Genomic DNA, 16,829 nt, shown 5'->3' on the forward strand with positions numbered 1-16,829 from the left:
GAGCCATCTTTGCTGCCTCCTAGGGTCCATTAATGCAAGAACTGGAGTCAGAAGCAGAGCTGGATATGAAACCCAGGAACTTCAATTTGGGACATGGGTATCTTAAGCACACCTTAACCACATGACCAAATGCCCACCCCGATCCAATTTTTCAAATGTAATACGTACTGATTTTTCATAGGCTGCTTTAGGATTTAAGTTTGACCATTTCATTAAAAATTTAATGTTATTAATGTGTATGAATTCAGGGTAAATACTTTGTTACTGAAAGCATTTAAATTGTGGGAATAAAATATGTAACATCATTGAAATTATTTCTAAATTATTTTAAGATGTAAATAAAATAAAATTTATGACTTTTAGAATTAATTTTTTCTCTTGACATTTTTCAGCTATGCAAAAGCAGCCTTTTGTTTAGAGGAGCTTATGATGACAAATCCACACAACCACTTATACTGTCAGCAGTATGCTGAAGTAAGTGTTTTCAGAAACAAGAGTACATGTGATTTCATTTTATTGCTGTTGGATATTATTATGATACTAAAAACATTTCCTTCATGTTAGGCAAGTATATAAATATTTAAAACATCTGATAAGTGTAGGGTTGTGGGAATAAAATTTCTAAATTTTTAATGCTGCACTGATGCAAATACTGATGAACTGAAAGTCCAGTTTTTAAAGGTAAAATTTTTTGTATTTTATATAGTATTTGTATAAAATTTATAAATTATATTGTTTTCTTATAAAATCATTAATTATATCACAATTGCCAGTCTTTAATGACTTCTGAGACATCTATTTATAATTTTTAAAGCTGTATTCTAAGGGAATTATATTAAGAGCAATATTTTAGGGTATAAGAAGTATTTAATTTGCCTACTATTAACAGTACAGCAAAATGCTATGAGGTTAGAAGGACTTCATTATTAAAAAAAATCAATGTAGATGAAAAACAGCAATTCAGTATCCAAATCTAGGTTTAAAATGCTAATAATAGAAAATACAAGTGTAATATGAAGCATTTGCAAGGCAGTTCAAATAGATAATGTACTGGTGTTTTCTTTTTAGGAGGTTATTTTTTTCAAAGGCTACTCATTGATCTTAATATTCATGGAATAGAACAATTTTGGAGCTGGGTTATGTTTTAAGTTTTAGATTATGCCTAATATTCTTAAGGTGAATTCTTTTAAAATCTTACATTTGTTTACAGAGTATCTGTTTCAGTTACTTAAATGCCTATGGTCTGATGAAACATGCTATATTTCAAAGTAGTAAAATAAACAGATTTCAGCACTCTGCATTTTTTAACAGGTTAAATATACCCAAGGTGGACTTGAAAACCTGGAACTTTCAAGAAAGTATTTTGCACAGGCATTGAAACTGAACAACAGAAATATGAGAGCTTTGTTTGGGCTTTACATGGTGAGTTGAGAAGCATGTTCAATGTTATTTTACAAAATCTCTCTTTTCCAGACATTTCGTTGGCTGTTTGTCTTTTACTGATGGACATATAACTTTTTTCCTACGGTCAATTATGAGCAATAGGTTGTAAGGCATTTTTATTTTTTAATGTTAAAACACCCTAGCTGTTTAACATTTCATTGTAAATTAACTTTTTGTCATATCACAATTGAAATCTGCCCTTACAAAATTAAATAATGATACAAAACCATATTATGTATTTCTTCATTGTTTTGCTATTCTTGGATTTATGCTCAACATTACTGTATTTCTTATCTAAATGATATTTGTATGATTATTTTTTAAATATACCAATGAAACATATTAGAAATAAGATCTCTGATATGTCAGAGTAAAACATTTTTTATTAGATAGAAAAACTGTTTGGAAATTGTAGGAAGTAATTACCTTTTTTATGTATGTCCAGTGAAAAGACTTAAGTCAATTACAAGAGCTATGGAAACAGGAAGTATTGTTGAACCTTAAAAATATATATATATATAAAATAAGCACCTCTCTGTATTAAAAGGGCTGGGAAAATAAACTTTAATAGAGTAGTTGCAGACATTTTGATTTATCCTAGTCTTTTTATGGACTTTCTGGTAAGAATCTTCTTGTTGCAGTTCAGTGAAAAATAATTGATTGAAGAAAGAAAGACGCATAAATGAAGTAATTTTTAGAAAAGACTATCAAAGTGTAATAGAAGATGATTCAAAGATATTTCAAGAAAATTTTTCTGGATTCTGCCAGAGCCAGTTGATACCTTTGAGCTTTGTTTGTTTTAAATCCTCAAATCCACACATCAGGTATTTGAGTAGGTACTGTTACTCCTACCATTTCACAGATGATAAAACTGAGATACAGAGATTTAAGATGGAGACAGTGTGCCTAACTGATTAAGCTGGAATCCACCCTGGGCATGTTACTCCAGAACCTTTCTTATAACCACTTAATTTACTGAAATTCATACTCAAAAAAAGTGACATTAAAGACCTACAGGTATCATATGGACAGATTCTTTAAGAATAAATATATTAGCCGGCGCCGTGGCTCAATAGGCTAATCCTCCACCTTGCGGCGCCGGCACACCGGGTTCTAGTCCCGGTTGGGGCGCCGGATTCTGTCCCGGTTGCCCCTCTTCCAGGCCAGCTCTCTGCTATGGCCAGGGAGTGCAGTGGAGGATGGCCCAGGTGCTTGGGCCCTGCACCCCATGGGAGACCAGGAAAAGCACCTGGATCCTGGCTCCTGCCATCGGATCAGCACGGTGCGCCGGCTGCAGCGGCGGCCATAGGAGGGTGAACCAACGGCAAAGGAAGACCTTTCTCTCTCTGTCTCTCTCTCTCACTGTCCACTCTGCCTATCAAAAATAAAAAAAATAAAATAAAAAAAAATAAAAATAAAAAAAAGAATAAATATATTTAAGAATAAGTAAAAAGTTGTATTTTCCCTTTTTTTAGAAATAAAAACATACAGTTAATAATTGGCATATCAGTTAACAAATTCACAGATGTTTTTCATAGGCCCCATTTAAGAACTTTGTTTTTTTTTTAAAAAGCAGAGGGTATATTAAATTGTTGATATCCCTTTAATTATATGATTTTAACTTTAAAAGGCTGATACAATTTAGTAACAAGATATAACACTAGTAATATCCTGCAGTGGTAATGCAATATTTGATTGTTTTATTTATTTAAATACTTTATTTAAATGATATTTTATTTAAATGATAGGGATTTTATCTTTAGGAGCAATGCTAGGTACATAATTATCTTTTTCTTCCCATGTGGATTGTGCTATAAAATAATTTTAATTTTTATACAGTAATTTCCTTCAATTATATTTTTATCTTAAAAATAGGTTTGGTACCTTTTTTGAAACTATCTCACAGCATTAAAGGCTTTTATTTTTTATTATCTTGATTATAAAAGATGGAATTTTGTTTTTGATGCTTCTTTGTTTTTAGTCGGCAAGTCATATTGCTTCTAATGCAAAAGCGAGTGCAAAAATGAAAAAGGACAACATGAAATATGCTAGTTGGGCAGCTAGTCAAATAAACAGAGCTTATCAGGTTAGTATTGATAATTTTATTATCATGTATGTCAGTTAATGTATTTCTTAGTTATTTTTGTTTCTACAGAGTATAAAACCAAATGTGATTGTACTTTTTATGCCTTGCACCTTTATCCAATGTGTTTTAATTGTGTATGATCAATTTAGGGCCACTTTTTTTTTAACCCCCCAAAAGAGTCAGCATTTTATCCAATCTGGAAATCTCAGTTGCTTCATTTGGCATCTAAAGTAATTATCCAGCAAGGATAAAGACATTGCATGATACATTTCTGAAGAAGATTGGGTATATATTATTAGGGAGGGTGTTTCAGGAAATACAAAAGGAAAAAGGAAAGCCTAAAAGTGAAACATTGTACTTTGTAAAACATAGTTTGTGCAGTCTGCTTAAACTTAAGATCTCATACTCAAAGTTTTCCATTTGTTTCTTAGTGCTCTGATGTTCTGTTTTCTGAGACTTTCCAGGAAATTTTTTTCATGGGAAAATTTATCTGACATCATTTATGCTTGTAATTATCAGCCTTTATATTTAAAGGAAAGCTTGGCTCTTTATGCACCCTTTTGGCTTATATTTACTTACTCATGTGTCTTAAACATTCTGTTCTCTTGTCTTTTAGGGTAAAATGCAGCTGTCAAGAAGTCTGATACAGTCCTGATTTTCTTTCTCTTTCATAAGAGATTTAGACTTACAAGGGATTTTTTTTTTTAAATCTTAAACTGCAGTAGTTTATTATATGTTTTGTTAATTATTCTTGGGTTAGTTTTTCCAGATATACAATACACTGATTTAGGATGTGGATTCAGCCCTTTTATTTGAGAAAAAATTGCTTTTAGAATTACAGGTATTTTTTTTTCTTTTGCTTAAGTTTTCTTTTCTAGGTCTCCAATTGTATCACATTTTCTTTTCCTACCTTTTATATCATTTTTTTCTTTGCAAATTATTTTTTATCATTTTCTGTTTGATTTTTTTTCCTCAATAATTTCTGATGGAGTTGGTTCATAGTATTTTTGTTGTTCTTTACATTTAAGTGAGCTAGTTTTCTGAGACTTTAGGAGGAAGTAAGTGTTAAGAGAACAAACAGGATAGGAGGTAAGTAGAGGGGTGGAGTTGGATATAGGATAGGATAGCTTTCCCTTTCCTGGCATGGTTTCTTAAGTCTTCCTTCTTTTTGTTACTTTTTGATTTCTCCTCATTCCATCCTAATTAAGGTCTCAAATACAAGAACTTCCTTAGAACTAAGTCTGACTCAGAAAGATTTTGTTTCTTTAGCCCTCTCTTCTATCCCATAGAGCCAGGAGCCAGGAGCTTCTTCCAGGTCCCCAACAGGGGTGCAGGGGCCCAAGCACTTGGGCCAATCTTCCACTGCTTTCCCAGGCCATAAGCAGGGAGCCAGATCAGTAGAGAAGCATCTAGGGAAAAAACTGGAGCTGATAGAGGATGCTGGCGCTGCAGGCAGAGAAATAGCCTACTATGCCACAGTGCCTGACCCACAACTGTATTTTTTAAGTGACTTTTTATTAAATTATTATATTCATAGAAAAATAACCTGATGTAAGTATACATTTCAATGAATAATGCAAGATGAAATTATCCAGAGCAGTAAATATACATATACTTCTTTGTATGTCCTTTCAATTTCTACTTCTATCTTTCTTTTCAAGTGTATTGACTTACAACTCTTTCAATCTGCAGAATACTTTTATTATTCTGGACTCAGAGATGTGTATAATTGATCCAATATCACATGGCCAATAAATGTCAGCTGATTTTTGTGTTTGTTTTTTTTTTTAAGATTTATTTATTTATAGGAAAGTCGGATTTACAGAGAGAAAAAGAAGGGAGAGAAATCTTCCTTCTGCTGGTTCATTCCCTAAATGGCCTCAATGACCAGGGCTGGGCCAGGCTGAAGCCAGGAGCCCAGGCTTCATCCTGGTCTCCCACGTGGGTGGAGGGTCCGAAGCTCTTGGACAGTCCTCTGCTGCTTTCTCAAATTATAGTAGTATTTGTTACATTGTGTTATTAATTATGTACTTGAATTTTGCTTTATGTTTCTTCTGATTATTGCAATAACAATAATAATAGCACACATTCATAGAGAACTTATTTAGTTATAATTTTCTTATTTCAGAAATGAGGATTGTAAGTAGTAGAAAGATATAACATTCCCAGGTTGACAGAGCTGGTTAATTACAGATCTGATTTCAAACCCAGGCAGTCTGATGCCAGAGTTGCTACTTTTAGGGGTCATAATATATCACCTCTAAAAAGATATGACATGCATAAATTATCTGGAGCTATCATAAAAGTAATGTCTTACTCCCTCAGTTATTTTCCCCTGTAGAAAATGACATCTCTCCCACACTTGTTTCTCTTCATTCCAGACATAAAACTCTTAATAGTAGAGTTTGTTTTTTTAGGCTTTTATTTCTTTTTTTCTTCCTTTGTTTTCAATGATACAAGGCCTTGTTGACTTGTGCTCTTCAGTCTTTGGGTTTTGCCCTGAGATCTCTTTACTGAAGATGTGGTTTGCCTTTTCATTACTCCATGGGAAAGGATAATATAAGGAATTTTTCTTGTCAGTTTCTTACTCATTTTGGATCTCACTGCAGGAAGATAACACATTTCTCAGTTGGTCATGTCAGGTTTCTGTATAGCAACTTGGAAACTTCTTAACTGAGAATTGCCTGTCAGACAACATTTATTTTTATCTCTTGACACCAGTAACAAGTTTTATGCACAATCTCTTGGTGCATTTGAAGCTTTCCTCCACAGATGTTCTGTGTTTTCTTCCTAGAAGTCAGGTTCCATAAATCTTTACATCTATTACCTTTTGCTAACTTTGTGGCTTAAAATGCCTCATTCTGCAGATCTGGCTTGAGGTCAGTTGAGTAACTCTGCTAATCTTGGCTGAGTTCATTCATGTTTCTACATTATCCTGGTGAACAGTGATCTCACATAAATGACCACTTGGCACTCTGTTAGCTAGTGGTACTGGACCTCATGTCTCTCATTCAGCAAGCTAGAGGGGCTTATTCACATTGTTGTCTCAGGATTCCAGTAGCATCAATTAGGCAAATTGTATTGTGTACACATTTTTAAGCCTCTGATTGTGTCAGATTTTGCTAATATTCCATTGGCCCAAGCAAGTCACATAGTCAACCCAGAGTCAAGAAATACAAGACTTCACCTCTCAGTGAGAAGAAAAACATGTAATTATTTGACAATTTATTATACTATCGTGTAACTCCTTAATTCCATCCTTTTGAGTCAGTTCATTGTGCCTTTTTGTCCACTTTTTTAGTTATAATAAAGCACACATATTTTAAATGTAGTTTGAATTTTGACTACTCCAGTGAAGACAGATAGCATTTCCCTCACCTCAGAAAGATCCCTCCTTTCCCTTGACAGTCAGTTTTACCCTCCCCACAGCAGGCGAACACTGATTTGACTTTCTAGCACAAACATTAGTTTTGCCTGTACTAGTTTTATGTAAATGAGATCATATGTTATGTACTTTTTTATGTTTGGCTTCTGTCAGCATAATGAATTCATTTCAGTTATTCTATTATATTGTCCACCCATGTGATTTTCTGCAAGTTGCATAGAAATGTTATCCCAATATATCCCAGTGTATTACAGTGGATGAATCTTTGACCTGTGGATTGATAAGCTAGTTTTTCTTAAGTGGTTGTTTTGTTTTCTATATGGTAAATTTTCTTAAAAATCTAGCTGAATTATGAAAGGTTTACTTATGCAAATTCAACCATACAAAAAACCACAATTTTGAATAATGTAGAAAAATATAACTTGTGCGAGATTGACTTCTTTTAAATTAGATAGCTCTCAGATCCAATTGACTCATATCTACTCATATAAGCCTGTATAAAGTATTTAATACATATTCTTATAATGCTTTTATAGATATTTGGAGAAAATGAAGTTTTAAGAATTGCTCTTCTTTGTTTCCTCATAATGAAAAAGAACATGGCTACCACTTGCTTTTCAATTAGCTAATTGGTTTAGCATGTTCAGCAGAGGCAGGCATGTTTGATTAATGCTCATGAGAAACTTCAATGTGAATCTACTCAAAATAATTTTCCAGATAAATGCTTCTTTGGTACACTGTTGAATTTGTCTATAACAGCGATCCATATGTTACTATGATCACAGAGGTGATTCTGTAACTATCCTGTTGGGAAATAGAAAATTAAATCATGATTTTTAAGGAAAAATGCAATTCTGGCTTAATCAGTTAAGTTACCATATAATTCTGGAATAGACAAAATAATTGCATGGCAAACAAATTTGAAGTCTAGATTTTTATTCCAGCTTTCTTTCTATTTGTTCTGACACCAATAAGTTAGTTTGATTTATTCTAAATTACATTGGTTGTCAGTAGTGTGACACCATCTTGGGTGATTTTTTTTTAATTAGCTCATTTTTAAAAATCATACTATTATTACGTTAAAGTGCAAACCAAGAAAAATGCTGTATTATAAAATACATGTTTGGACTTTAGCTTACAAATTTTTTCACTTTTAATTTGCTGTTTAAAAATTAGAATGAAAGTTACTGTGGGATATCCTATTTGGTACCCTTCCCCCAACCCATCAAAGCTTTTCCTTGGAATTAGACCTTAAAGTATCTGATTAGGACCAGTCCTGTTTACATTGGGTAGGCAGTGGTAAAAGAAAAGGCTTTCTGTTCTTGGTAAATCCTTGTGAAGGTGAATTTATCAACTGGATAATAGAAGTAAAAGACACATTCCACATTGTTTACTTACCCAGGGAGATTATGAAAAAAGGGTTACAGTTTGGTGGTGTTATTACCATATTTTGTAATTATGACTGGTATTTTTAACAATTGAATTCCTTAAATTAGTGTTGCCTTATTAAATGGAAAGTGATTTTGATTTTTAAAGCTTTTCTTTTTCCCTGGCATTTCCACTAGAAACCCCCTTTATTTATTCTATGAAATCAAGAATTCAACAGAGAAGCTAATGGTTTAGGAAGTAGTTGAATCAAAATGTTAAGCTGAAGCCAGAGGGGTCAGAGGCAGGTTACCAATTCCTGAAGCCTGTTGCTTCAGTGATAGTACCTTTGCTTGATCACTTAATCTTTCTGAACAGGTCATGAAAAGTTTGCCAAATTAAGTTAATTACAAAAGAGAAGAAACACATCATAAATCAAGTACCTAGTACTTTAGACAGCGTTGCTATTTGAAGAAATGATCGGTCACTTGAAAATGCATTCAGTGTTTAGATGTTAGGTTGAAAATACTGGATGTTGTTTTAATCAGTACATTAACCAGGGAGAAAAGCAGGTAATATAGATATAATAAACTTTCTGCCATCCACACAAAAGACACTTAGTTGTCTTTTAAATCTGGAGTGTTAAATTAGACTGATAAATGATAGGACTATCAGTTCAGTTAGAAAATTCCTTTTGAAATCAGCATAGTATATTCAACAGTGTATCCCCTCACTGATAATGTTTACTATACTGAACTAAAAGTGCCATTAATTTGATTTTAACTATGTAAAGTTAGTACTTGATACATTATTTTTTTCATTGTAAAATCCAATCCCAGTGTAGTTTTATAGTTACACTTAAACTACAAGTGCATATTTTAATCCTTGTTTACATCACTTAAACATGCACCATAGTTTTACTGATAGCTCTGTGCTTCAGAAATGTATCATTTTTCAACTAATTTGGAAAATTAAAAGTATGTATATTGTGTCCTACTTTAAGTAATTTTAGAAATTACTTGCAATTTTAAAATGGTTAATAAAAAGTATTTTAACTTACATTATACCTTTGTTTGAAATTAAAGAAATCAGTTTAGAAGTCAAATAGAAATAGACCATATTTGTATGTAAATATATGCTAAATTTCTATTTAAAATTGTACTTTTAATTTCCTAAGTGTTTTTTGGGTCTGAATATAGGACAGTTTTTAAATCTGTGATTTATAGGTTATCATGTTTAACACTGAAACTGACAAGTATGCAGTGATGTCATTGTACACTTCAACTGACAAAACCTTATAAATATATTCTTTAAAACTCAAGTTTTGTTCTTATTGATGAAAAAGAATATATTTGATTTCACGTTAGTGGTAAAATAGTGAATACTAAGCTTTATTAACAATTTAAAGATTGTGATTTTGAAGGTACAACTGAAATTGAGCCTAATTTTTGTTTTTAATTAGTTTGCAGGTCGAAGTAAGAAGGAAACCAAATACTCTCTAAAGGCAGTTGAAGACATGTTGGAAACATTGCAGATCACCCAGTCTTAAGGTTTCAAAAACTCTTTGACATTAGATTTCACAACTGCACAATTGAACTTACTGGCCTGTGACTTATTTACTAAATGCCCAGTGCTATTTATATTCTAATTTTCTCTTAAGAAGGCAGTTACAAAGAATGTGTTTATATAAACCTAAAAATGCCTTTTACTGCTAAGCAGGTAGATGGGGGAATATCCGAGGAAGAGAGATTTAAGACTTACTGATTGTATACCACTCTCTCCATATCACATATATAATCATTACTTTTAAACCACAACCTGATGCAGAAATAACCTTGTTAAATAAACCATTATGATTTATTAAACTTGAATATGAAGATTGTAGCTTCTTTTTGTTATAATCAGTCTGTAGTTTTAGAACTCAATTTCTAGTTAACTCCTCACTGATAGTAGGAAATACACCTCATACAAAATTGACAACAGTAGATTCTTTTGACTTTGTTTATGGTGTCAGCTTGAATTTTGTTCTGTCTTCTCAGTGGGCTACTTAATTCATTTACATGCTGAAATGTTATTCTGATAAACTTTGGTTAAAATATGTCATTCTGCAAGGTACAGTAGTATTTCTTAGTAAATTTTGTTTTCACTTAAGACGTAATTCAGATTTTTTGCCTGAAAGTTAATGTTTGGTATAATACTTACATTTAACCTCTCTACAAGTTATACTTAGTGAACTTTATAACTGTAAATTACATAAAAGAATATTTAAGGATCATAGAAAGTAACTGTGAGAAAAATCACATTACAGAGGCTTATTTTTAGTTTGGGGGAAAGAATGAGAAAATCTAAATTATCTTTAGGGACAAAGGTATAGTTCTCATGTTCTATCTCCTCCTTTAGTTATAATTACAATATATTTTTATCTTTTAATAGTAATTAATCATTGTGCTACCTTCAACCGTGTTTTGCACATTTCAGTAGAACAGAAAAGACTTTGAAAGTTTAATACTTTAGCTGCAAATAAGTTTTGCAAATAGACAGGTATTTATTCTGGACAAATAAATATCGTTAGTAGTTTGCAATTTATAAATGTTTAAATTTTAATTGTGTTAACAATATATTGAGACTTCTGTGGACTGGTTACTGATGTTTTTGGGCAAGTAGGGATTGTGAAGGATTTGACAACCTAGTGTTTAGGAAGAAAACTTTTGTCAATATCAGCTCTTTTTTTTTTTTTCTGACAGAGAGAGATAGAGAGAAAGGTCTTCCTTTGCCGTTGGTTCACCCTCCAATGGCTACCACGGTCGGCGCGCTGCGGCCAGCGCACCGCGCTGATCCGAAGGCAAGAGCCAGGTGCTTCTCCTGGTCTCCCATGGGGTGCTGGGCCCAAGCACTTGGGCCATCCTCCACTGCACTCCCGGGCCACAGCAGAGAGCTGGCCTGGAAGAGGGGCAACCGGGAAAGAATCCGGCGCCCTGACCGGGACTAGAACCCGGTGTGCCGGCACCGCTAGGTGGAGGATTAGCCTATTGAGCCGCGGCACCGGCTAATATCAGCTCCTTTTAATGTTTTAAGTAATTCTTTCTGTTAGTGAATTATTCTCCATATTTAGTCTAATCTTCAGTGTTACATAATGTCTTTCATTTTATTCTGCCAAAATAATGAGCAGCTGTTAAATACCTTTTGTTAAAAAAGCTCTTCTAATAGGAAGTTAACTGTTCCCCCCACTAATTCTTTTTTTTTTTTTTTTTAAGATTTTATTCATTTACTTGAGAGGTAGAGTTACAGACAGTGAGAGGGAGAGAAAGAGAGAAAGGTCTTCCTTCCACTGGCTCACTCCCCAAATGGCCGTAATGGCAGGAGCTATTCTGATCTGAAGCCAGGAGCCAGGTGCCTCCTCCTGGTCTCCCATGCAGGTGCAGGGCCCAAGCACCTGGGCCGTCCTCCACCGGCCTCCCAGGCCACAGCAGAGAGCTGGACTGGAAAAGGAGCAACCGGGACTGGAACTGGTGCCCACTTGCGAGGCCGGCGCCGCAGGCTGAGGACTAACCCACTGCGCCATGGCGCCAGCTCCATGCCCCCACTAATTTTTGTTATCACAAGGATGTACTCTTTCTGTACATGAGATAGTAATTGTGTCTCAACATTATCCATTTCAGCATTACTTAGGCTCTAAAGGAAATAGTGTCTGCACATTGTCCCGCCGCTTTTTCTCCTTCTCACCCCTGCTTGTCAATCAATAGATTACTGTTTAATTAATAATTGTATGTGTGTGAGAAGTAACTTAGTGCCTCCAATAGGTGTCAGCCTTAGTTTTCTCTAATTTTCTGTAATTTGTTGCCAAAATTTTTGAAGCACACTGACAGTGTAATTTATTAATATCACCCTTATAAACTTCAACTTCAATGTTCTGATAATCCCATGTGGCAGACAGTTGCCTTCATTACTGTTATTACTTCTATTTCTTCTTTGTTAACAGTACCCTATTTTGTTTAGATAGTAGCAAAGATCTTACCTCAAAGAGATGAGAACCCTACCATAGCCCCAGAAGATAGAGCTCAGTTGATCTGAAACAGAAATGTTGGTTTCATTCCTTTTGTTTGGTGATTATTAGTCCAAGGCAGAACTTCTTTCAATAAAGAAAACAAACTATATGTTACTGTCCAGTGTGGTAGCTGCTTGCCATGTATTGAGTACTTCAAATATAGCTAGTACAACTGCAAAAAAGAATTTTTAGTTTCTTAAAGTTTAAACAGCCACAGATCACTAAAGGCTACCATATCACACAATATAGATCCAAAATGTGGGATGATGTAATTAGGTAAATGAAATGAAGAGAAGATTGCTTGAAGGGCTTTCCTTTCAAATGAAAAAGTCAAAGCTTTTTTGAAGTTGACAGTTTTTACCTGTTTTCTTCTTCTGACCATATGCCAGTGAGAGACTGAGAAGTACAACAGCCATCTTAAAACCATGACATGACAAATTTGAGAATGAAGGTGCATTTCAAAGATGTGGTTGAAGCATTAGGGAGGTCCTGGCTCTTTGATGGCTTTCTTGAATGCCTGAACCAACATGAGCAGTTACCAACCTCTGCACTTACCATTGCATAAGAGATAACTCTTGATATTTAAGATACTGTATTTGGGGTTCTTATTACTTTAGCCATGTATGTGTCTGACTTATATATCCATTATTCAACTATTTTTATCCTGCAAAACTCTTAGTTTAGACTTGTCAGGATTGATATTTCAGAAAGTTAATTTGAAGCAAGAAGATAATCACATATAACAAAAGAAGTAATATCTTACTACAGCTCAGCCCTTACTTAGCATTTTAAGCCAACAGAGTTGAAAAAATCATATTTGTAGAATGTTAACCATAAAAATAATGCTGATTTGGGAGCAGAGAGGAATGTAGAAAAAAATAGCAATGGAAGGCCAGTGTTTCAGATGCTGGTGAACATTGAGTTTAACTTTTTAACAGCAAATATTTAGAAAAATCTTTTCTTTTAATCTGCAGCCTGCTTACTCTCAAAATAACTTATGTGACTAAATGCCATAGAACCATATACTTTTAGAGGGGACATTGAAGATGTTTTGGTTGTACTCAATCTTAAGATGAAGAATCTGAGGCTCAAAGAAATTAATGTCTTCTGTGACAGGGACAGTGTCCAGTATATCAGGGATTTTCATTTCAGTACTTTTTCTAGTACCCTCTGATGTGTATGTCTGTTTTGTGATAGGGTGTTCCAATTTTAGGGTGACTAGAATGAGGACCAGACATATGTAGGGGTCATAGCTTGTTAACAGAACAAGAAGTGGTATTCATGTTGTCTGATTTGTAAAACAATGTTTTGATTAATAAAGTCAAAATTTTATTTTCATTTAAATTGAATTTAACTTATTTAAGGTGTTTCATTTGTAATCACTGTGAAGAGTATTTTAGAATACTTAGATGTACTGTATACCTCTTTTGCTTTGAATCTTTGATGTATCCTATCTCCCATATGACCCCTGACAGGTTATCTTTTAATATGGGCTGAATTATGTTCTCCCAAAGTTTGTGTATTGAAGTCCTAACCCTTAGTATCTAAGACTGTGATCAGACTGGGTATTTAAAGAGATAATTAAGTTAAATTGAGGTCATAACAGTGGACAGTAATTCAGCCTAACTGGTATTCATATTAAAAGCAGAGCTAAGGGGTCAGCATTGTGGTACAACAGATACCAGCTGTGACACCAACATCTCATATGCCTGTCAGTTTACGTCTGTCCCCAGCTGCTTCACTTCCCATTCAGCTTCCTGCTAAAGTGCCTGGGAAAGCAGCAGAAGATGGCCCAAGTACTGGGACCCCTGCCACTGCATGAAGCTCCTGAATCCTCGTTCCTGGCTTCTACCTGGCCCATCCCATCATTGCCGCCATTTGGAGAGAAAACCACCCTATGCAAGATCTCGCTTTCTTGCTCTCTCGCTGTCATTCCTTTTCTGTAACTCTGGCTTTCAAAAAAATAAATCTTAAAAAAAAGAGAGAGAGAGGGAGAGAGAGATAAGGACACAGGCACAAAGACAGAAAGCCAAAGAAACCAGCCTGTCCTAATACTGGATCACAGACATCTAGCCTCAAGCCCTGTAAGGACATATCATTTCTTTTGTTTCAGACCAGTCTGTGGTACTTTGTTATGGCAGCCCCACCAAAGTAATAATCACAGAGAAAAGAGAAGTCACTGGATAAAACATACTTACTATCTGACATTTTTATTTCTATAAACAATTTCTCCCCCCTCATCTTCCAGTAGAAAATGCCTACTTTTCTGAGTAATGTCCCACACAGCCCTCCTGCATTTTCTTTCTAGCTGTACTTCAGTGTCATGAACTTGCCATTACTCCTTTCTACCTCAAAACATCCTGCTTTCCCCAAAATATTTCTTTATTTTTCTGCACAACTTGTCCTTATATTTGTTTCTTCATAACTTCTCTCTTTCAGTTCACCTAGGTTCTTGCTATTAATATAGTAAAATAAACTTACCACTTCCACTTTTTAAAATGTCCTTTCCTCGTTTCAAACCCTCCTTCCTCTACTAGCCCATTTCTTTTTTCTTTTACTATCAAATTATTTTTAAAAAAAATACTATTTTATTTATTTGAAAGACAGAAACAGAGTAGTATCTCATCTGCTGAATCACATCCTAAATGCCTTCCAAAGCAGGGAGCTAGGAACTGAATCCAGGTTTTTCACATGGATGGCAGAGAACCAACTTACTTACCTGAGCTACCTCCCTGAGCTTTGTTTGGAGTTGGGAGCAAAGCCGGGACCTGAATCCAGGCATTGTAATATGGGATGCTGGCATCCCAAACAGCATGTTAACCACTACACCAAATGCCCACCCCAGTAAGTTTTTTCCTTTCTTTCTTTCTTTTTTTTTGGTTATCTAAAATTAAATCTATTCTTCCCATCTAGTTTCTAAAATTGCCATACTTTTGCATTCCTCCTGCCAAACTATTCCATTAAAATAGTTTAGTTTCATGTCACTGATCTAATAGTTATTCTGTTTTTAAATTTATGGCCATGTCCCATTACTTTTATGCTCTTACTGTGCATCTCAAATCTGTCCATTTCTCTCTATTTCCATTGCCATCACTCTAGTCCAAGCTACTATCACACAGCTTCCAAACTACTACCACAGCCTGACAGCCAGGTTTCCTACATCCTCTCCAGTCCATTCCACACTGCAATCAGAATGTGGCTATACACTATGAATAATGCCATTTCATTTCCCCTTCCCCTACCCCATTAAAATTCTAATATTGTTCACATTTCTTGGGTATTAACATAACCCTGAAGGTTCCATATACTGTCAGAACCAACAGGAAGATTCAAATTTCCTTAATTATAAATGGCCCCCTCTACCTTCCCTCTCTTGAGTTCAGCCACATTTAAATGCCCTGAAATTGATAAACTTCCTTCTTCTACAGCCTTGATACCTCTTCTAGAATACTAAGGCTGGACTTATCTCATACAGTTGGTTTTTTTGTTATTTTTTGCCTGCTTGTAATTTTTTTTACAATGTTTCATTTTGAAATACTTTAACTCATAGTACGTTAGAAAAATATTGCAGAGATTCTGCCAGTTATAATACAGCTTCTCCCTATTATTTTATATAAACACAGAACATTATCATACCAGGAAATTGACATTGCAACTTTACTGTTAACTCAGGTACAGACCTTACTCAGATTTTACAATTTTTACATACTGCTTTTTTCCGTGTTTACCAAATGTGATCATATATGTAGATTTCATGTGTTACTGTAACTACAGTCAAGATAAAGAACTTTACATCAATACAAACAAACTTCCTTTTACCACCTCAGAATGTTATATAACTAGAATCATAAAGCATAAAATTCTTGGAGAAATTGTTTTCACTCAACATATTGCCTTTAGATCCTCAGTGTTTGTGTCAGTAATTTGTTCTTTGTTATTATAAAATAGTATTCCGTCATATGAATGTACTATCTCCCATTAATACATTCACCATAGAAGAACAGTTGTGTTGTTTCCAAGTTTTTCTTTGGAAATAAAGCTCCTATGGACATTTATATAGTGACTCTTACATGAACATAAAATTTTTATTTATCTAGAATAAATAAGTGATTGCTGTGTTTTATGGTACATTGCATGGGTTAACCTTTTCAGAAATTGCCAAACATTTAAAGAACTAGTTCTGTATGACCTTTGCTGGAAAATACAGATTAGAACACCTTCAACTCATTAATGAGGCCAATATTACCCTCAATAAGAAAATAATATTTCCTTAAACATAGATATAAAATATTAGCAAGTTGAATATGTAAAAAAGAATACTACACCATGACCACATTGAGTTTATTTCAGAAATGTAAGTCTGAGTCAGTTTTTGAAAACTCAGTCATTACAATAAGAAAATGAAAAAAGTACAATTACAGCATTTGGTAAAGAAAAGTCATTTGACAAAATTAAAGACCTATTTAAGACTGGAAACAAATCCCTGAAATTAAAGGAAACTTTCT

The 16,829-nt window shown here is 34.2% G+C and overlaps 1 protein-coding gene across 1 annotated transcript in view; it reads left to right on the forward strand.

Moving 5' to 3' along the window:
* Nucleotides 1–10,150, forward strand: part of EMC2 (ER membrane protein complex subunit 2) — a 59,954-nt gene extending 49,804 nt beyond the window's left edge. Inside the window, exons 8-11 of the mRNA XM_002710733.6 lie at nucleotides 393–474; nucleotides 1,312–1,422; nucleotides 3,425–3,529; nucleotides 9,742–10,150. Of these exons, the coding sequence (XP_002710779.1) occupies nucleotides 393–474; nucleotides 1,312–1,422; nucleotides 3,425–3,529; nucleotides 9,742–9,828 (385 nt within the window). The 3' untranslated portion in view covers nucleotides 9,829–10,150. The remainder of the gene's footprint in view (nucleotides 1–392; nucleotides 475–1,311; nucleotides 1,423–3,424; nucleotides 3,530–9,741) is intronic.
* The last annotated feature ends 6,679 nt before the right edge of the window (nucleotides 10,151–16,829 follow it).

Source organism: Oryctolagus cuniculus, chromosome 6 (genome assembly GCF_051225735.1).
Source record: "Oryctolagus cuniculus isolate XC-2025 breed Fujian yellow rabbit chromosome 6, ASM5122573v1, whole genome shotgun sequence".
Classification (NCBI taxonomy): domain Eukaryota; kingdom Metazoa; phylum Chordata; class Mammalia; order Lagomorpha; family Leporidae; genus Oryctolagus; species Oryctolagus cuniculus.